At 45.5% G+C, this 21,710-nt stretch overlaps 2 protein-coding genes across 2 annotated transcripts; both read right to left on the minus strand.

Annotated features, from left to right (window-relative positions):
- Nucleotides 1-253: 253 nt before the first annotated feature.
- On the minus strand, nt 254-4,356 carry Spx (spexin hormone). Its single transcript, XM_048335043.1, has 6 exons — nt 4,351-4,356; nt 3,902-3,982; nt 3,731-3,788; nt 2,804-2,866; nt 1,866-1,952; nt 254-443 (listed from the first exon to the last, which is right to left on the minus strand). Exons 1-6 carry the CDS (start codon nt 4,354-4,356, stop codon nt 385-387), a joined length of 354 nt encoding a protein of 117 aa, XP_048191000.1. The 3' UTR covers nt 254-384.
- Nucleotides 4,357-10,275: 5,919 nt separating this feature from the next.
- Nucleotides 10,276-20,526, minus strand: Golt1b (golgi transport 1B). The gene is made up of 5 exons (XM_048335218.1): nt 20,381-20,526; nt 17,124-17,215; nt 15,469-15,647; nt 14,140-14,221; nt 10,276-11,736 (listed from the first exon to the last, which is right to left on the minus strand). Exons 1-5 carry the CDS (start codon nt 20,403-20,405, stop codon nt 11,698-11,700), a joined length of 417 nt encoding a protein of 138 aa, XP_048191175.1. The 5' UTR covers nt 20,406-20,526; the 3' UTR covers nt 10,276-11,697.
- Nucleotides 20,527-21,710: the final 1,184 nt, after the last annotated feature.

Genomic DNA, 21,710 nt, shown 5'->3' on the forward strand with positions numbered 1-21,710 from the left:
GCTTGTTTTGCTCAAGGCTGGTGCTCTGCCACTTGAATCGCACCTCCATTTCCAGCTGTTTTGGGGACTCACTGGAGATGAGGGTCTCACAGATCTTTCTGCCTAGGCTGGCCTTGAACTGCGAGCCTCAGATCTCAGCCTCCTGAGCAGTTAGGATGACAGGCGTGAGCCACCACCAAGTGATAGAAATAGGTCCCCAAGCCACGACAGAATGAATGACATGCCGGGGTTAAGATATCTACATTTTTTTTGTTTCTGCAAGAATAAAAGAAGGTGCATACTTTCTAAGATGATAAATGGAGTAAAAAGTGCCCAGGGATTGATTGATGTGGTTTCTGTTCTCAGTAGGAACACAACGACGATTAAACATTATCGGGTCTATTTTCACCAAGTTAACAGCCTGTCTTCCAGAAATCTCCTCTGATTAAAGTTTTCTTCTCCATCTGTAAGAAAAGAAAAAAGATTTTGGGAGGGGGGAATGAGGGAGGAGGTAACAAACAGTACAAGAAATGTATCCAATGCCTAACGTATGAAACTGTAACCTCTCTGTAATTCAGTTTGATAATAAAAATACATATATAAAAAAGAAAAAAATTGTAAAATTGAAAACACCCATCATAGCAAGACATCAGTGGTTCCCGCCTGTCATCCCAGCTACTCAGGAGACTGAGATCTGAGGATCACAGTTCAAAACCAGCTGGGACAGGAAAGTCCTTGGGACTTATCTCCAATGAACCACCAGAAAACCGGAAGTCGTGCTGCGGCTCAGGTGACAGAGCACCAGCCTTGAGTGAAAGAACTCAGGGACAGCGCCCAGGCCCTGAGTTCAAGCCCCAGGACCAGCATTCACACACGCATGCATGCGTGTACACACACACACACACAGTATGACTCTACTCAAGTGAAAATTCAGACTATAAGAACCTTCTAGATAATATTGAGGAGTTTTGGAATCAGAATTGTACAGAAGATCGGTGATTACCATATGCTATGGGAACCCAAAAAACTTCCACCAATTTATTTATTTATCTATCTGTCTGTCTATTTATTCATTTGCTGGGTCTGGGGACTTGAACTGAGGGCCTGGGTGCTGTCCCTGAGCCTCTTTGTGTTCGAGGGTGGCGCTCTACCACTTCAGTCACAGAGCCACTTCTGGCTTTCTCTGAGTAGTTAATTATAGATAAGGGTCTCACAGACTTTCCTGCCCAGGCTGGCTTTGAACCATGATCCTCAGAGCTCAGCCTCCTGAGTAGTTGAATCATGGGTTTGAGTCAAGGCCAGTCTCGGCTATAGACCAGGACCTTGTCAAGCAAAACAAAACCCCATGCAACACAAAATCACCCACACTTAGCTTTTCTCCCTCAGTGCTAACTTACATTTCTTGCTGGCTCAACATTCCTTAGCAATAATAAGATCAAAAACTACTGTTTCAGCTAATCTTCATGAAAGCGTGTGTGTGTGTGTGTGTGTGTGTGTGTGTGTGTGTACACGTGTGTGCTGGTACTGGGGCTTGAGCTCAGGGCTTCCAGCTCTTGGTTAGCTTGTCTTTTTTGCTCAAGGCTAGTGCTCTACCACTTAAGCCACAAGTCCACTAGCTCATTGGAGATAGTCTCATGGGCTTTCCTGCCTGGGCTGGCTTTGAACACGCCGATCCTCTAGATCTCAGCCTCCTGAGTAGCTGGGATGACAGGTATGAGTTCCTAGTGCTCATTTATATTTTATCTCTTGAGAACTTATTTGAATGAGAAAAACACTAGGCCTCATAGAATATATCTCAGTCAATTTGAGGAAAGAGACCCCGGATTCAGTACCTGCCCCCTACAAGGAGCTCAGTTCTTTGTTGTTCACAGATGGGGACCCCTTACCTGTAGCGTCTTGCAGCTTTTTTAACAATGCCAGGAGGAGAGCTGTGGTTTCTGGAAGAAGCGGCTGAGGTTTTGAGCTTCGCTTTTCTGGAGGAAAACAACGTGGACACAGATTCTATTTACACTTAAATATTCATGTAAAGAAATCCTATTTTTAGCTGGGTGCCAGTGGCTCAGAATCCCAACTATTCAGGAGGCTGTGATCTGAGGATCAGGGTTCAAAGCCAGCCCGGGCAGGGAAGTCCATGAGACTCTGATCTCCAATGAACCAGCAGAAATAAAAATGCAAAATGAAAAAGCTGAACAGGGAGTTGTGGCTCAAGTAGTAGAGCGCTAGCCCTAAGCATAAATGCTCAGGGACAGTGTCCAGGCCCCAAGTTCAAGCCCCCCAACCAACACACACACACTCACACAACCCAAGTGGATGTCCCCCTCCATGTGACTTACTTGGCCAGCTCTTTCTGGTACAATAGAGGCATGCATTTCAAGTGTCACTGTTTTTATAATAAACGTTAGGAGAAGGAAGAGGACAAGGGGTGGCCGCGCAGGCGCAGTTTCGGTTCTTGGCCCCTCGGCAGGGCTCTGCCGTGGTCGCGCAGGCGCAGTTTCGGTTCTTGCCGTGGCTGCGCATGCGCAGGCTCAGGTTCAGGTCTCAGGCCCCTTGAAGAGGGCTGCAGGCCCTGCCGTGCGCAGTTTTGGTTCTTGCCGTGGCCGCGCAGGCGCAGTTTTGGTTCTTGCCGTGGCCGCGCATGTGCAGGCTCAGGTTCAGGTCTCAGGCCCCTTGAAGAGGGCTGCAGGCTCTGCCGTGGCCGCGCAGGCGCAGTTTTGGGTCTTGCCGTGGCCGCGCAGGCGCAGTTCCCAGTGCCCGTTCTCAGCCCCTCAGGGGTTGGCTGCGGGGGGGAGGGGAGGCTTTGGGGTGCTGGGTTCGGGCCCCTCACCTGGCGGCGGCTGTTCGGAGACCCCCTTCCTCTGGCTGTGGTCCCAGATGAAGCGGCGTCCCTCTGCCAAGGGGAGACTCGGGCTCAGTGCCACCGGCCCCGGTGAGCTGGGGCCCAGCCTCCCTCCATGAGACACTGGGCAGAGGTCAAGGTCAAAGGTCATGACCCAAGGCCAAGGCCAGGTGGGGCTGCAAGGACCCTAGCACCCCCCTGAGGGGGAGGGGCAGGTTTGCAAAGTCTAACGTGGGCCCAGGCCAAGGTCAAAGGTTATGGTCAAGGTCACGAGCAAAGGTCAAGGCCAGAAGTCAAGGGTCACACAGGGCTGCAAGGGTCCTAGCACCTATGGGCGGGGGGGGGGGGAGGGGGAGGGAAGCAGGTGAAAATCTAATATACATCCAGGTCAAGGTCAAAGTGAAGGTCAAGAGCAAAGGTCAAGGTCACACTGTGCTGCGAGGGTCCTAGCAACTACCTGGGGGGGGGGTGGCCCGCAGGTGGAAGGTCTAATATGTATCAAGGTCAAAGTCAAGGTCATGATCAAAGGTCAAGGTCACACCGTGCTGTGAGGGCCCTAGCACTCACCTGGGCAGCCAGGTGCAATGCCTAACATGGGCCCCGGTGAAGGGCAAGGTCAAGATCTGCAGCCAGCGTGCTCTGCCTCCGGGAAGCCCCAGAAGGAGCCAGAATGGAACACCTAGAACCATGGGGGCGTGCTCCCCTCCTCCTCGCCCTCCCTCCTCCACCTTCCCCCAGACCAGAATGCCCTCCCTCCTTTCAGAAAAGCACCCCTGGGGTACATTACTGCGCTTGCACACCTCCTATCTCTTCATGGATTGCCCCCATCCCGGGGTTGGGGTGTGTGTTGGGGGGAGGGGGGCGAGCTCGTCTGATTGTTCTAGAAAGAAGAAGAAAGCATTTTGGGGGACTTACGGGCACCCTTGAGATAGAGCATGGCTTGAGGTGTCCAGTTCCTCCTCTCCGCGAGTCTCTGTTACCCCAGGGGGGAGAGAAGACAAGTTAAGGATGATGGAGGAAGAAGATGCAGACAGTTGCGGGATGAAGGAGATGATCTGAAATGGGGGGGGGGGGGCCTCTGGGTACCTTGGGAGTCCTGCCAATGTCGCCCAGGGCGGACGTGGCCAGGAGAAGAGCCAACAGTGCTGCCCGCAGATTTCTGGGTCCCTGTGCAAACAAAAGAGCCCAGCATGAACAGCAGGCATTTGCCCCCCTGTTCGGAGACCATCCTCCTCCCTTCTCCACGGAACCCCATGCAGTTCCAACACTCAGAATGTGGAGGTCAGTCTCCCAATGTGCTTTCTCCTGAATATATGTACATTATCTTTATGACCAAAGAATCCCATGCTTCAGGATGTCCCTCCATCCAAGCAAACAATCATCATGGTCATCATCATTATCACTTTTTAAGGGAAAAGGGGTGCCTTGAAAACAGGCATTCATTACAAGAGAAATAGCAAGTTCTAGAGCGCTGTAGGAAACGGCTTCAAGGACCTCAAGGAATACAACGCAAAAGGAATAAAACGTGGGCTTACCTTCATTGCTTCCTGCTTTTCAGAATCCCGCAGTCACCCCTTTCTATGTGGGTGGTCTAGGCTGGTGAACTTGAGGCTTATGAAGGCTCTGTGTCAGGGGGCGGATCTCCTCCACACAGGTTGGCAGTGTCCAGGGATGGCCTGTCCATCTTCCTGATTGACAGGCAGGTTCTGATGACGCCTCCCTCCCAGTGATCAGGAAGCTGGGGCGTGATTGATGAGTGGATATCATTTGCCCATTGTGGTATACACCTGAGACTCCTTGCTCCTTGGCCTTTCCCTGCTTCCTGCCCCAGAACGATGTGTCACCACCATCATGTATTAAGGAACACGATCGATAGTCCAGGACGGTCCAAAGTATATGAATAATTAGCCATCAAGTCGTCATGGATGGTCGAAGATGAATCACTAAGGGGAAACTGGAAAGGTTAGGGAATTTATTATCAGTCACTCCTTCACTTCACAAACATCTATTCGCTTATTTAACATTTGTTTATTGAGTACTTCCTCTATACTGAATAACTTCCTTTTATTGTTCAAGGGACACTGCTATGAATTAAAACAAACAAACAAGGGCTCCGCTTTCTAACACTAGACTGAAAACCAAGTGTAAAAAATAAAGACAATCACACACATTTTATTTACGATTGTGTCCAAAAACTGATTGTGTGTTATAAAGTTACTGATAATGACAACACTTCTGAGACTATGAATAACCTGTGTATTTGACATCTAGCATCTGATTTAGTGTTTTGTGTTACTATTTCATTCAATACTAACTCTACTAACATAATATTGTCACCCAAGGCTGGCGCTCTACCATTTTGAGCCACAGCACCACTTCTGGTTTTCTGTATGTTCATTGGAGATAAGAGTTTCATGGACGGGGCTGGGAATATGGCCTAGTGGCAAGAGTGCTTGCCTCGTATACACGAGGCCCTGGGTTCAATTCCCCAGCACCACATATACAGAAAACGGCCAGAAGTGGCGCTGTGGCTCAAGTGGTAGAGTGCTAGCCTTGAGCAAAAAGAAGCCAGGGACAGTGCTCAGGCCCTGAGTCCAAGCCGCAGGACTGGCCAAAAAAAAAAAAAAAAGAGAGTTTCCTGCCCTAGCTGGCTTTGAACCATGATCCTCAGATCTCAGCCTCCGGTATAGATGACAGACAAGAGCCACCAGTGCCCAGCCTCCCAGTGTTCATTTAAATGAGATAGTTAAATTATTTAAACAAAGTATTCAATTATTTAATTTATGTGAAATTATTTAAACCAACCTAGCTTGGGCCACTTTCGAGAAGGGTAAAAATCAGACCCTTTAAGGATCAAGCAATCGGATATAGTGGGAATTTAGTCTTTTAGATTTCTTTCTGGCTGGAAGAAAAAAAGCCAAACCTAGAGAGAGCTAGAAGCTTCCCTTAAAGAAGGGAAGCCAGGTTCTGGGACCCCACAGGAGAGAATGGTTTGAAATAAGAAGGGGTGAGTATCTATAAAATATTATAAGCAAAAAATGATGGCTTAGACCCATTTGGTAAAAAACGAAGTATTAGAAATGATTTGGGTTAGAAATGAGTGCTTGTCACTCATGGTATAGATCATAAAATTCAGGAAAAGGAAGGGTGGACTAAGAGGAGGTGGGAATGGGGAAGGGGTGACACTGATCTAGATCTATTCATAAACTGATTTGATAAAAGGTACCTCCTTTGTACAACTGAAGATAATAAAATTTATTTAAAGTGTGCGTATATATACCACATATGCATATATACATAAATAGCACATATATATACATATATAGCCCATTCATTCCCAACTACTGGTAATACACACACACACATATATACATATACATACATATGTATAAGTATACATGCATAATTATATACACAATACATACGTGTGTGTGTGTGTGTGTATGTATTACCAGTACTTGTGGATGAATGGGCCATATTTGTATGAGAAAAATAAAATCAAGGATGTCTCCTAGATGATTGGATTAAACTTGTGGCTTGGAGTATGGCTAGGAGGAAAGTGTTTGAAGCGCTAAAGGGATTAGAATTATAGAAAGTAAGGCTCGCCTCTGTCACCCCAGCTACTCCAGAGGCTGAGATCTGAGGATTGCAGTTCAAAGCCAGCCCAGGCAGGAAAGTCTGTGAGACTTTTGCCTCCAATGAACCACCAGAAAACCGGAAGTGGTGCTGTGGTTCAAAGCGGTAGAGTGTCAGCCTTGAGTGAAAGAAGCTCAGGAACAACGCCCAGGCCCTGAGTTCAAGCCTCAGGATTCACACAAAATAAGTAAAATATACTGGACTTATGTTTAAAGTGCTGTAATGTGTGAAACTCAAGGTCTAGGTCACCTAAGTGAAGGAAATTTGTGTCTTTTCCATACCAAATACTCTTCTTGATTTTAGGGAGAGGCACAGGAAAATGAATCAGCCATATTACAGTGTTTGCGGCTTTTAGCAATATAGAGCAAAATTAATGAGCATTGTTCATAACTGTCTCGCCAGTGAACTCACAAGTAGATGTTTTATGTCAAACCTGCCATTCCCCCTCTCCTACACACAAATGGGGAGAATGGCTGGTGACATTGTTTTCTGACCAAAAATAACATTCCAGAACATTCATTCTAACATGATCTCTTTCGTTCCAAAGGCCAGACCCCACCCCCGCTTTTTTTTTTGTTATTGTTGGTCATGGGGCTTGAACTCAGGACCTGGGCACTGTTCCTGAGCTATTTTGTTCAAGGATAGTACTCTAACACTTGATCCACAGCACCACTTCCCATTTTCTGGTGGCTTAATGGAGAAAAGAGCCTCACACTTTCCTGCCTGGGCTGACTTTGAACTACAATCCTCAGATTTCAGCCTCCTGAGTAGCTGGCGTGAGCCACCAGCATCTAGTTAAGAAATAATTTTGTTCAAGCACAAAACTCAAGTGCTTTTTGTTTTTTCCTTTTTTACAAATCTAAATCAGGAATGCACATATTATTTGGTAAAAAAAAAAGCCAAACAGATGATAGCTCTAATTATTCTATTGTATTCTGCTAATAGTATGATAAGGCAGTGGTGTTAATCAAATAGGCTGGTGGCCTGGGCTTGAACTCAGGGCCTTGTTCACTTCAACTACACCTCCAGCCCAGATTTTTGCCAACTGTTTTGTGTTGATACTGGGATTTGAACTCAAGGGTCCTGGGTGCTGTCCCTGAGCTCTTTTGCTCAAGGCTGGTGCTCTACCACTTGAGGGACAGCTCCATTTCTGGCTTTTTGCTGATAAGACTCCATTGGATAATTTGATGCCAGATTATAATTCGAAGGATTACAGGTGTGTACCACCAGTCTGTCTAGTTAATTCTAAATGGACTGCGGACTTTTACATTTTGTAACCAATGTTCATGACCATCAGTTTTCAGTGCCTGCGCCTGTAGAAATCCAGTAACTGGCTTCTCTAATCAAAAATGGTTGGTGCGGTGGCTCTTGCCTGTCATCTCAGCTACTCAGGAGGCTGAGATCTGAGGATCATGGTTCAAAGCCAGCCTTGGCAGGACAGTCTGTAAGACTCTTATCTCCAATGAACCAGCAGAAAACTGGAAGTGGAGCTGTGGCTCAAAGTGGTAGAGCACCAGCCTTGAGCAAAAGAGCTCAAGGGACAGTTTAAATTCATGGGCAATGCTAAACAAAAAATAAATCTTCTACTCTAAACAATCTCTATGTTAACCACATAGACACAGAATTACTAAAGTAACCACATCACAAGAGATTTCTAAAGTTGTCTTCTTTTTTTTTGGGGGGGGGTCCAAAAATATCTTCTGAAAACACTAATCAGTCACACAAATGGAAGTCTTTATTAACTTTGTTTTTCATTTATTTACTTTTGGGCAGTACTGGGGTTCAAAGTCAGGGCCCTGCACTTTTGCTAGTTAAGTTTTGGGATGAGGTCTTGTGACTGATATATATATGTGTGTGTGTGTATACATATATATACACACATACATACATCTATATATATCCTGTGACCCTATCCTGTCCATCTATCTGGGACTGTAGCTAACTCTATAACTTTTTGCCTAGAGTGGTCTTGAACCATGATCCTTACAATCTCAACATCTGGAGGTGCAATTAGAGGTATGAGCTACCATCCCCAACTGTATGAAGTCAGTTAACTAGAAACAAAAGGAAAGGAGACTGGGGGCACAATTACTCTCTACCAATGGTCCAATTCCCAATGAGCTATTTGGAAATCAGGCTAAGAATTTACAAGTAATAGCAGTCTTTTAAAAGCTTCGGGAATGGGTGCCACCCTTTGTTCCTGAGGATCTTCTGCATTAAGCACAAACTGTCGGCTCTCAGGAAATACTCAGAAAACATTCAACAAAATCCTGAGATCAGTCTTGATTTTGTTGTTGTTATCAGTTGTGGGGCTTGAACTCTGGGCCTGGGCACTGTCCCTGAGCTCTTTTTGCTCAAGGCTAGAGCCCTACCACTTGAGCCACAGCTCCACTTCCGGTTTTCTGGTGGTTTCTTGGAGTTAAGGGTCTCCTGTACTATCCTGCCCAGGCTGGCTTTGAATGGTGATCTTCAGATCTCAGCCTCCTGAGTATCTGGGATGACAGGTGTGAGCCACCAGTGACTGGCTATGGCAAACTTTTTTTTTTTTTTTTTTGCCAGTCCTGGGGCTTGAATGCAGGGCCTGAGCACTGTCCCTGGCTTCCTTTTGCTCAAGGCTAGCACTCTGCCACTTGAGCCACAGCGCCACTTCTGGCCATTTTCTGTATATGTGGTGCTGGGGAATCGAACCCAGGGCCTCATGTATATGAGGCAAGCTCTCTTGCCACTAGGCCATACCCCAGCCCTATGGCAAACTTTTAGAAAACAAAAAATGAGTGGGATATTTTGCAGTGCTAAGTTTTTAGGATGTTACAATAAAGATACACTTGACCACCGATTAATAGAAAAGTACCCTTTAATTGAGAGGTAAGACAAATGTATTTACAATATTCAATTGGTAATATTTATCATCTGACTGTGAGACTTTGTTTCTGTAAAGCAGCAGTATTTCAGGAATAACAATTGATAAGGGCAAAAAAATTTTTTTAAAAAAACATTCCAACTTTGTTTCTGTTACAGAAAAATACCCTTGAACAATGACAGAAACTCTTAAGGCTAAAGTAGCATTCGACCTTTTCTTCCATCTTGACAGAAAGAATCGAAATTTATATTTTTGTCACAAACACCATGGGTCGATTTGGGAAGGGAAAATCCTGTAGGAGTGGGGAATGAGTTTTTAAGAAAGAAAAGAGTCTCACCAAGATTCTGAGTTAAGAAATACATGGGGAAGGCATGGCTCAGTTGCTAGAGCGCCAGCCAACGAAGCAAAACATCAGGTACTGAATTCAAGTCCTGGTCTTGCAACAAGAAGAGAATTACACAGGGACAGCCAAGTGGCCCAAATCACATCGAATTCACAGCCCACTTGCCCTCTGGGGGGGTCTTGATAAGTACTAGAAATGATCAGATCCTTTTAAGTCCAATGTTTTTTCTGAAATAAGACAGTGTCAGAACCCTACAGGGCACCTGTGTAAGTCAGTTTTCAAAGTCAATTGATTTGACACTCTCAAAGTGAACGAAATTACCTTCTGAAGAACATCAGCCACAACCTAATGTCTCTCATTATTCCAGAAACTATTGAGGTAGGAGTCTCCATTTCGTCCATTTTTTTTTCTTTTCACCAATTCCATCATAAAATCAAATGCAAGTACCAACCACATGGGAAAATCCACAAGATCGAACCTTCACAATGCAAACCACCACTTTTCACGGGCCTTTTGGAGAATTCTGTGCATCAAACTGAACTACAAATAACAAAGGCTATGTTAAATTGTGTAGACCGGTTTTGCAAATAAATACCACATCCTTCAATTGTGATTTCTTTCTCTGTATTCAAAGCTTTGCATGTGTTAAATAAAAAATAAATAGTGCAATCATTAGCAGGAAAGCAATTAGTCAAAAAGGGGCTTTTAAAATGCACCCCTAAATTTGCCACTAAAGCTACCACTGTCCAAACTAAGGAAATCATTGTTTATTATTGTCCATCAATGACGGAAGGAAAAAATTAAACCAAACACTAATTTTCTTTCTTCAGTATCATGTTTTTAAGAAACCACAGTCACTTTAATTCCAGCACGAGAATGCTGTGATTTTCTTCACTAACTCATGGGCAGAGAGCGAGTGTATTGACTTTTACAGCAAAATGCTGAACATTGGAGAAAACTCAAGATTAAATAGACAGACCTTCTGAAACAGTTGTTAAGTTCTAGCACATGTTGCCAATCTTACCGTCCACATTACCAAAAGGCCATTAGTTTAGTTTAAGCCTTTAATTTGATCAGGGCAAAAATTAGACAATTAACTTAATTAAAATGGCCAGACCATTGTCAAATTTTGGAAGTAAAAGATAAAAAAAGAACAAACCAACTTCACAACATGGAAAAACCATTTGCTTTCCGCATCATGTAGTATCTCAACTAAGAAACAATTCAATGAAACAAGGATGTAACAGACTATATGGTATGTTCTAGAATGCTTTTGGCTTATAGTAGGTTCTAGAATGCTTTTGGCTTACACGGGATGAATGACACAGGCAGAATGTCATAGTCATCTCCGAATTATGTTGTTGACCAAGAAACATTTGAGTTAGCTCTAATTCAGGAACAACAACAAAAACCCCTACTGAGCAATGACCTCTATGTGTTTCAACAAAGATTTAATTTTTTTCTAGCTTGAGAACATTTAGATTCAGAACCACAAGGTTTTATTTTGACCTGGTTTACAAAGGAAAAAAAAAAAAGGATTTTGATAGCAAAAGTTGGGTTTTCCTTGAAAATGACATCATCCAACACCATCAACAATTAACTCAGTGCACACGAGAATGTTTTTTAACCATCATATTGGACATGAAGGAAAAAAAAAAAGACAAAACAAAAAAACAACTTCCTATGGTATTCTTGAATCTTAAAAAAAACACCAATAATAATATAAAAAGAACATCAAAAGTAACAGGTGTCATTGTTTTTGATGGATGGTTGTGTTTTGTAGCCCGTGGAAAGTTCTAGAAAGTCGTAACAGACTTCACCCCACCCTACCGCAGCTTAAGTTCTCGAGATCACTTGATTAGAAGTTGGCTCTCACACACTGCTTCCTTGGTACTTGGTAGTTTCGAAACTTCCAGAAAGCACACAATGAGCTATTTCCTGTAACCAATTTTGTGCTGAATAGTCTTCAAAGGATGTTTGTGTGTTTTTGTTGTTGTTTTTTTATAAATAACACAATTATTTTAAAGGAGTCTTCTTCGTGTGTTACACCATATTGTTGCTTTCTCCCATTTTATCTACAAACTGCAAGAAGAAAACCGGCGTCAGACACAGCCCTGAGAAATCAGCCTCACAGTTTTACAAGAAGGGGTCGTGGAAAAGTTTAGATGACTGACAACGGTTAAATAAGGTACTACTTACCGCCATATTCCCAATGTACATGTCTATAAAACATTTTGTTCTTAAAAAAAGTTGTGTTTGCATGACATGGTATACGGATGAATTTAAGAGGGCAACATGACCAAAAAAACAAAAAAACAAAACAAAAAAATGCAACGCAATGGATAAAATCGACATTGACTAAAATGAACTCAACACAGCTTAATAAAAAATAAACAAAATATTGAAATGTCAGCCACTCATGCATTAATGAAACCCAATAAGGTATATTTCAACTAACCAGTAAGTGTTGTCTCTCCTTGGCCTACGCTGTCTTTGAACAAACAGAGTTCACTCCATTAAAGTTCAACAGTTAACAGCAGCTACTGACTAAGGAAGATCATTTTTAAATGTACATTCGGGACTTCCGACTAAAATGACATGGCATTAAAAATACATTACATGTTGCAAACATACATCGATACCATATTAAATATACAGTTTCACATACCTTCAGGGAACTGATTTTTGCTATTTCTCCTCCCCACCTCCCCACCCATAAATAAAGAGATGTGGTTTTGCTTAGCATTCTGTGTCACAAATGTGAGTAGAGGTATTAAACACAGTAGGTTATAAAAATCACAGTATTAATCACTCTTAATCTCTCTCTCTCTCTCTCTCTTTTGGTGTCACTCTCAGAGCTTGAACTCTAGGGCCTGAATGTTATCCCTGACATTTTTATTTAATTTAATTAATTTTTTTTGTGGCCATAGGTCTTGAACTCAGGCCCTGGGTAGATGAGTGTGTTTGCTAAAGGCTAGTGTGATACCACTTTGAGTCACAGAGCCACTTCCAGTTGTCTGGTGGTTCATTGTGGACTTTCCATGCTGGCTTCGAACTGTGATCCTCAGATCTCAGCCTCCTGAGTATCTAGGATTATAGGCATGAGTTACCCGCACCTGGTCCTGAGGTTTTTTTCTCTGCTCAAGGCTGGTGCTCTACCACTTCAGCCCCATCTCTACTTCCGGTTTGCTGGTGGTTCATTGGAGATATGAGTCTCAGACTTTCCTGCCTGGGCTGGCTTTGAACCATGATCCTCAGATCTCAGTCTCCTGAGTAGCTGGGATGATAGGCGTGAGCCACCAGCACCCTGTTCAACTATTTCTTTTGCATTCTTTTTACTCAGGCATTGACTATAACGAAGTAATAATATCAAGAAACATTGTATTAATTCAAGATTCTTATAATGTCTGTGGCTACAAGTTTCAACAAACCCTCAAGTCCTTATAACATCAACAAACATTTCTATTATCTGAGTCTGGAGATAAATGCAAATAAAATCAGGATGTAGCCCTGTAAGCCTAGCTAGGTTCGATTTCTTCCTTTTCTTTTTTTAGTACTAGAGTTCAAACTCAGGGCCTCATGCTTGTTAGGCAGGAGCTCTACCCTGAAACCATACTTTGAGTCCTCTTTTGCTCTGGTTTTTATTATTATTATTTTATTCTATTATTATTGTAGGCTGCTGGGCTTGAACTTGGGCCTGGACACTGTCCCTAAGCTTCTTTTGCTCAAGGCTAGCATTCTACTATTTGAGCTACAACACCACTTCTGGCTTTTTCTATGATTAATTGGAGATAAGAGTCTCATGGACTTTCCTGCTGGGGCAGGCTTTGAACCTCGATCCTCAGCTCTCAGCCTCTGGAGTAGCCAGGATTACAGGCATGAGTCATTGGTGCCCAGCTTTCTGGTTCTTTTGTTTTTGCCAGTCCTGGGTCTTGAACTCAGAGCCTGGGCGCTGTACCTGAGCTCTTTCACTCAAGGCTGGTGCTCTACCACTTTGAGCCACAGAGCCACTTCCAGTTTTCTGGTGGTTCATTGGAGACAAAAGTCTCAAGGACTTTCCTGCCCTGGCTGGCTTTGAACCTTGATCTCAACCTTCTTAGTAGCTGGGATGACAGGCACCACTAATTTCTTTTTAATACTGCAGCTCCAAACATTAGAGACTACATAAAAACGAACTGAACATCTTCAAGCCTCAAAGCAAAAGGCAGCTATTGGTGGCGATTGAGTCAACATTAAAAACTGGACAAGAATAGTAAAACGCGATACAAGGATGCACAATTTCAGGTCTGATAAGCTTAGCAAAGATTCTTTTCTGGTATTCACAGTCATGTTGATCCCACAGATGCGATCTTTTATACCAGAATGGAAACATTCTGCAATCTATCATCTATAGACAGCCCCAATTTCTACAAGTGGAAAAAAGACATCGTGATGTCTTCTTTTCTGGGTGGTTTAAAATCGACTGCTAAAGACACGATTACTTACTGATCTAATTCCAGGCAGATTTAAGAGTGATCCAAGAACTGGTACTCTTCTAATAAAACCAATCACCACTGGAAAGAAGCCCCTGGTAGATGGGAAAGAAAAATGAAAAAAGTTATTAACACTGCCATCTTTCCTGTCAGCAAGACACCAGTGTGGTTCACGCCTAGAACCCTAGCTACTCAGGAGGCTGAGATCTGACAATCACATTACTAAATTCAAAAGGATCCCCCCCGCCCCCCCGTCTTTTCAAGGCTGATACTCTGCCACTTGAGCCACAGCTCTACTTCTGGCTTTTTGGTGGCTAAGAGTCTCACGGTCTTTCCTGCCAAGGCTGGTTTCAAATCTTGATCCTCAGATCTCAGCCTCCTGAGTAGCTGGGATGACAGGCGTGAGCCACTGGCTTGAAATTGGAGATTCTTAAAAGCAGGTTTAGCATTTAATTCTCTCTTATGAATTTTAGGGAAATCACAGAGGATACAGATGGAAGAGAAAGGATAAGTTCTCTTTGAATAAGTAATGAAGACCAACTATACCTCAAAGTATTTTCTCTTTTCCATGCATTTACTTGCTAACTAGCTTTTTCAAAGTATTAACTCCACAAAATTTGCTAGTGTATTCAATTCAGACTTTTCTGACATGCGTACGCATTCATGAAATTGGGATTAAGAGACTGTAATTATAGTGTGAAATACACATACTGAATTCTGCCTTTCTCTATTAATTAAGAAATGAATCTAGTAACCTCTCATCTATCTGTCATATTCATCTATCTAATTGTCTATTGTAACTATGCTACATCTAATCTATCTAATTATCTATTCTTATTCTATCTACCCATGTATGTATGTATCAGTCTGTCTCTAGTTATTAGAATCCATCCATCTATCTATCTCTGGTTATTAGAATAAAAATATGTCTATCTGTCTAGTTATTAGAAATACCAAAATCAGTGTATTTAAAATGCCAACAAAATGGGCTTCATTGCACTGGAAAAATAAGGCCAGTTTATACCCTTTCCGAAGGCGGTTACTTGTATTTACATTCTATAAACACTTTCATAGTTGACTTATCTCCAGTTATAATAAAAGAAGGGAGAGAGTGAGGGAAAGGGAGACACTGCCCCAAAAGAAAAATACTCATTACCTGACTCAGGCGATGGTCACCCCTCTGTACATAACTTTTATAATAACAAGAAAATAAAATAATAAAAGAAGATTCAATCCAGACAAAAGACCACTGGCATACATAATCATCTTATAAGCATGCATATAAACATGTGCATCTCTATGTGAATTATCTGACACACTCATAAGCACATGACTGCCTCACCTGAATAGAAGAAAGAACCCATAGATTTCAAAGATCATGCCTATCAAAGGCCAGCCGACAAGGACCACAAACACGCCGCCCAGGAAAAACCCCGTAGCTTTCATTTTATGTTTCTGGAAGAAGAATCTGAACGTTCTTTCTAAACCAATGACAAAAGCCAAGCCCGCCACAAATAAAACCTAGGAAAGAGAAAACACAACACAGGAAAGAGTAATCTAAATACACCATATAAATATGAAAGGTCCCAGGCAAATGTAATTAAAATGAGTGAATCACATTGGAATTTTATCCATCTACCCACCCACCCTTCCATCCATCAACCAACACATCCATCCATCCACCAACCTATCTATCCATCCATCTACTCATCCATCCATCCATCCATCCATCCATTTTTGTGCCAGTATTGGGCCTTGAATTCAGGGTCTCACACACTCTCATTTGGCATTTTTGCTCAAGATTAGTGCTCTACCACTTGAGCCACAACTTTACGTCTGGCTTTTTGGTGTTTATTGGAGCTAAGAGAATCTTCTGGACTTCCCTGTCTGGGCTGGCTTCAAACTGTGATCCTCAGATCTCAGCCTCCTGAGTAGCTGGGATGACAGGCGTGAGCCAGAGCAACTAGCTAGTTCCCAACTACTTGCAATGGGCCAGGGAAGTGTTTATGGACAGAGGATAGCCAGTCCAGCTAAGAGGAGAGTAGAAGGAAGAATGCAAAGCCAGGAAGAAGATGATGGTTTCATGAATCTCATGAACCTGGTGGCTGCAGAAATAACAACACACCCAGCAATTCCAAAGACTCATACATTCTACATGTCTTCCTGCCCGTGCACAAGACATGGTGACTGATGATGAAAATATCTGTTTCTTTCAGGACCTAGTCGCGCACACCTGTAGTCTCAGCTCCTCAGGAGGCTGAGATCTGAAGTTTGTGATTAGAAGCCAGCTCGGACAGGAAAGTTTGTGAAAAAGACAAGGAAGAGTGGGTGGCCCCAATGCACATGCGCACACATGCACGCACGCACACACACACACACACACTCACGCATGCGCACAAACACACCCTGTTTATTTTAGTCAGTTCAATCCAATTTGACATCTCAGAGGTTTACAGTCAAAGCATTTTAAAACTTACCAAGTCACAGTACTACCAGGTCACTTAATTCGGAAGTCCTACTTAGAGTCTGTCTTCATTTAACATATGACAAATAACTTGACATAGTTAGGGAATTAGAAAGCTTAGGTGTTTATCTGCGATCTAAGCTGCCAGCTGACAGGTTTGGCTCCTCATAGAGAGAGAGATGATGTCAAAATAATTACACATGAGTCACAGTAAATCGTGTCTCAAATCTGCAGTGAAAACTTAACCTTATGAGCCAGGCACGGTCACGCCTGTCATCCCAGCTACTCAGAAGGCTGAGATCAGAGGATCGTGGTTCAAAGCCAGCCTGAGGAGGAAAGTCCGCGAGACTCTTCTCTCCAATAAACCACCAAAAAGCCCAAAGTGGAGCTTTGGCTTAAGTAGAAGAGCACCAGCCTTGGGCAGAAAAGCTTAGGGATGGTACACAAGCCCCCCACACAAACAACACCCCCCCCCCCAAAAAAAACAACCTTCCTTATAAATTGAAGTAAAATAAATACATTGAGAGACTCACATTTCCAATGGCGAGCAGGGCTTTGTCAAAGAAGAGAATCATTCCAAAGAACAGGAAGAAAACACCGAACCCGGTGAGGCCCATACCAATTTCTGCAATGTCAAATTATGTGGTTAGGAAAAGAGAAAAGGCGACCTACATGCCCATCCCCCTGTAAGCTCAGAAAAATTTTATTTTGGCAGACACAAGGAAATAGATCTCCCAAATTGTAGGTGAACTCCATCAGGACATTCATGAAGATCTGTGATAGCCAGGTGCTGATGCTTATGCCTGTAATCCCGGCTATTCAGGAGGCTGAGACCTGAGGATCATGGTTTGAAGTCAGTCTGGTGAGGAAAGTCTTTGAGACTATTATCTCCAATGAACCACCAAAAAGCCAGGAAGTGGAGCTATTTTTCAAGTGGTAGGGCACTAGCCTTGAGTCAAAAAGCTAACAGTCAGTTGAATTTGGCCCTAGTAATAACAAACAGCAACAACAAAAGAAATTCAAAAATAGGAGCTGGGAATATGGCCTAGCAGTAGAATGCTTGCCTCGCATACATGAAGCCTTGGGTTCAATTCCCCAGCACCACACACATAGACAATGGCCAAAAGTGGCGCTGTGGCTCAAGTGGCAGAGTGCTAGCCTTGAGCAAAAAGAAGCCAGGGACAGTGCTCAGGCCCTGAGTTCAAGGCCCAAGACTGGCAAAAAAGTAACAATCAGAAATCATCTAGACACCAACTTCAGTAAATGATAACATGGTAGAACTGCTTTTCAACAAGACAAAATGCAGTGGCAACTTAAGCCACATGGAAGATACCTCCACCCCATTCATCCTCCTGACTTAATCTTGGCTTTTCTTCTTGTTTCTTTCATACAGGAGGGTGGGTGCTATTGTAGAAATCCTTTACACAATACTCTGGGATCAGAGCAGGGTCTGGCCACGCCCCCTGAGCAGGGTCTGGCCACGCCCCCACCTCTTGCAAGTCATCAGAATGCAGACTGGTTTCACTAAATCATTTCTCAGTTCCATCCATTGTTTCACCCCAAATACTCAGCAAGTGAGGGTGACATTGGACCTTCTTCACTTCGGTAATGAGGTGAAGAGGGGGATTCTTATCCTACTCTAGTCAGAGTCTGGCTTTATTTTCTTCCAGTCTTGGGGGCTGGAACTCCGGGCCTGGCAGCTGTCCCTGAACTGTTCTGCCCAAGGGCCGGCACTCTACCACTTGAGCTACACTTCCATTGCTGGCTTTTTGATGGTTCATTGGAGATAAAGAGTTTCATGGACTTTCCTGCTCATGCTGACTCTGAATCACAATCCTCAGCCTCCCCTGCAGCTGAGATTACAGGTATGAGTCACGGTGCTTGGCTAAGTGCATTCTCTTGGATTTTGGAAGGATGTAAATCAGACACTCATCCTTGGAAGTCCTCAATTCCAGAGAATCTTTGTGCATAGGATAAACCCTATTTTTCCACCTCACAGTGCACTCAGGTCCCCCCAAGGGCTCAGGCTAATCATCGAGTCTTCTTGGATGCTAGTGGGGTACAGGGAAAAAGCACAAGTGTTTGTAAGCTAGCAGAAGTAGGACCAAGCCTGGTTTCTGTCACTTTTCTCATGACAATCTATTGAGATTCTTTTGTATATCAATTTATAAATGAGGCCTGCTCCTCAGCTATGCAAGGCTCATAAAATAATTAAGCAGACTGATTTATACGAAAGCATAGGGTAAAAGGCATGACACTACTTTCATTCAATTGCTAGAAATGATAGGTCAGAAAATAAGTAAATAAATAAATGCCATGTACACCTGTCATCCTAGCTACTCAGGAGGCTGAGATCTGAGGATCACAGTTCAAAGACAAGCCAGGGCAGAAAAGTCCCCATGAGACTCTTATCTCCAATGAACCACTCAAAAACCAGAAGTGGGGCTGTGGCTTAAGTAGTAGAGCACAAAGAGGTTCAGGGCCTGAGTTCAGGCCCCATAACCACCACCACCAACAAAACAAAGAGAGAAGAGAAAGAAAAGAAAGAAAGAGAAAAGAAGGAAAAGGCACAGAGAATCCTGGATGGGATGCTAAAGCAATCATATAAAAAACTCACTTCTTACAGAAGAAACCAGGGGTGATGTTGATCAAGACGCATTGCACTCCTAATCTGACTTGTGGAACTGAAACCCTTTGAGAAAGACAGAGTGAGAAAGACAGAAGAATGACACACAGGAAGGAAGGGAGAGAAAGAGAAAGAAAGGGTGGATGGATGGATGGATAGATTGATGGATAGCTGCATGGATGGGATGCATGGATGGATAGCTGGACGGATGGACAGGTGGGTGGGTGGACGGATAGACGACCAGACACACAGCTAGCTATCTGGGATGGTTGAGAAGGGGCTGTGAGAGATGTTTGGTCCACGACAGAGGACAAGAACGGGGCGCCCGTGCTCCTGCTGGGTGGCGCTGGCCACCCGCCCATCCGCATGGATAATTGTGCACAGCCCGGCAATGAGGCCATAAATAGTCACCAGGCCCTTAGCAAGATGGGGGGGGGGGGGAGGAGGAAGGGCCCACCGCCCCTCCCCCTTTATTATTTTTTCTTCCTAAACTTTACAACCCCTGCTGAAAACTTGAGATAGGATTTAAAAAAAGTCATTGCAAGGAAATTAAACCAAAACACACAGCACACACACACATAAAACTAAGGGGGTGTGTGTGGGGGGGAGAGGCGTGTCTGATTTCAGTGCTGGCAAAAAGCCACCGCCCGCCAGCAAGGGGGGGGGGGTGAACATTTACTAATTCACAATATTGAAGCTCGGGTCGCCACTCCCCGCCCCCCCGCCCCAATCTCACCAATTGCACCCCCGGCTCGCAGCAGGTGACATTTCAGATGGGGGCCCCTCGGTTCAGGGGGCCCAGGGTGTCCCGGTGTGTGTGTGTTGAGGGCGGGGGGGGGGGGTAGCGATGCCGAGCGGGTCCCGGCGGTGCCTCGGGGGGGGGGTCCCGGAGGCCGGGGAAGGGCGGATGTCGGGGTTCCCCGCTGCGGTCGTCCCTCCCCCCCCCACCCCCCGACGCCAAGTTCAGCTCCCACCCCTCTCCCCGCACGCTGGGTCCGCCATCGCCGGCCCCGGGCCCCGCCGCACGCGGCACCCCCGCCGCCGTCGCGCTCCCTCCATGGATCCCCCCCGAGGGGAGAAGAAGGGGGGCACCCCCAAACGCGAACGCGGCGCGAGCGGAACGCGAGCCCCGCACCCCGTGGCGAGCGCGGGGCGGACGCTTACTCTGTGTATCCGTTAAGGAGATCATGATTGCGGCGGCGAGGACGGCGGCGACACCCCGAAACTGAGGGCGAGGAGAAGCGGGGCGCGGGGGGAGCGGAGGAAGCCGGGAAGCACCCCGAGAGAGCCGGCCGCCACGTCTTCCGGAAACACGCAGCCGGCCACACCCCGCCTACAAGGCCCCTCGCCATTGGCTACGCGCGTCCCCGGGTTCCACCAATAAGCGGCGGCCTTGCTCGATGACGCGCCCTCTGGGCACGCCCCTCCGGAGGGTGCGAGGTTGTGATTGGTCCGTCCGGCGGACCCGGAAGTGCCGCGGCCCCAGGCCGGGTGGCGGGAAGATTCGTGGAGGCGGCGGACTTACCGGGGTTCGGGGACCGGAGTTCGGGGTTCAGGTCGGCGGCGCAGGGCGTTGTGGGGAGCGGGGGATGGGGTCTCCCTTCACCCCGAGATAAGGAGGGGAACAGAGCCGCTCCGTTCTTCCCGGTAGGGTCGTCCCCTTCTTCCCTAGACAGGATGGTGGGGAACAGTTCGCGGCCTAAGTAGGGGCTCGGGGTTCGGGGCCTGAGTAGGGGTTCAGGGATCCGGGACTGTGCACGCTGTATTCAGGGCCCAAGTAGGGATTCAAGGGTCGGATGTGTGGGCACTGCATTCGGGGCCTAGGAAGAGGTTCAGGGGTCTGATGTGTGATCACTGCATTTGGGGCCTAAGTAAGGGGTTCGGGGGTCTGATGTGTGATCACTGCCTTCGGGGCCTAGGAAGAGGTTCAGGGGTCTGGTGCGTGGTCACTGCATTCGGGGCCTAGGAAGGGGTTCAGGGGTCTGATGTGTGATCACTGCATTCGGGGCCTAGGAAGAGGTTCGGGGGTCTGATGTGTGATCACTGCATTCGGGGCCTAGGAAGAGGTTCGGGGGTCTGATGTGTAATCACTGCATTCGGGGCCTAGGAAGAGGTTCAGGGGTCTGGTGCGTGGTCACTGCATTCGGGGCCTAGGAAGGGGTTCAGGGGTCTGATGTGTGGTCACTGCATTCGGGGCCTAGGAAGAGGTTCGGGGGTCTGATGTGTGATCACTGCATTCGGGGCCTATGTAAGCGGTTCAGGGGTCTGATGTGTGATCACTGCATTCGGGGCCTAGGAAGAGGTTCAGGGGTCTGATGTGTGGTCACTGCATTCGGGGCCTAGGAAGGGGTTCAGGGGTCTGATGTGTGGTCACTGCATTCGGGGCCTAGGAAGAGGTTCAGGGGTCTGATGTGTGATCACTGCATTCGGGGCCTAGGAAGAGGTTCAGGGGTCTGATGTGTGGTCACTGCATTCGGGGCCTAGGAAGAGGTTC

The sequence above is a fragment of the Perognathus longimembris genome, chromosome 27 (assembly GCF_023159225.1).
Source record: "Perognathus longimembris pacificus isolate PPM17 chromosome 27, ASM2315922v1, whole genome shotgun sequence".
Taxonomy (NCBI): Eukaryota; Metazoa; Chordata; class Mammalia; order Rodentia; family Heteromyidae; genus Perognathus; species Perognathus longimembris.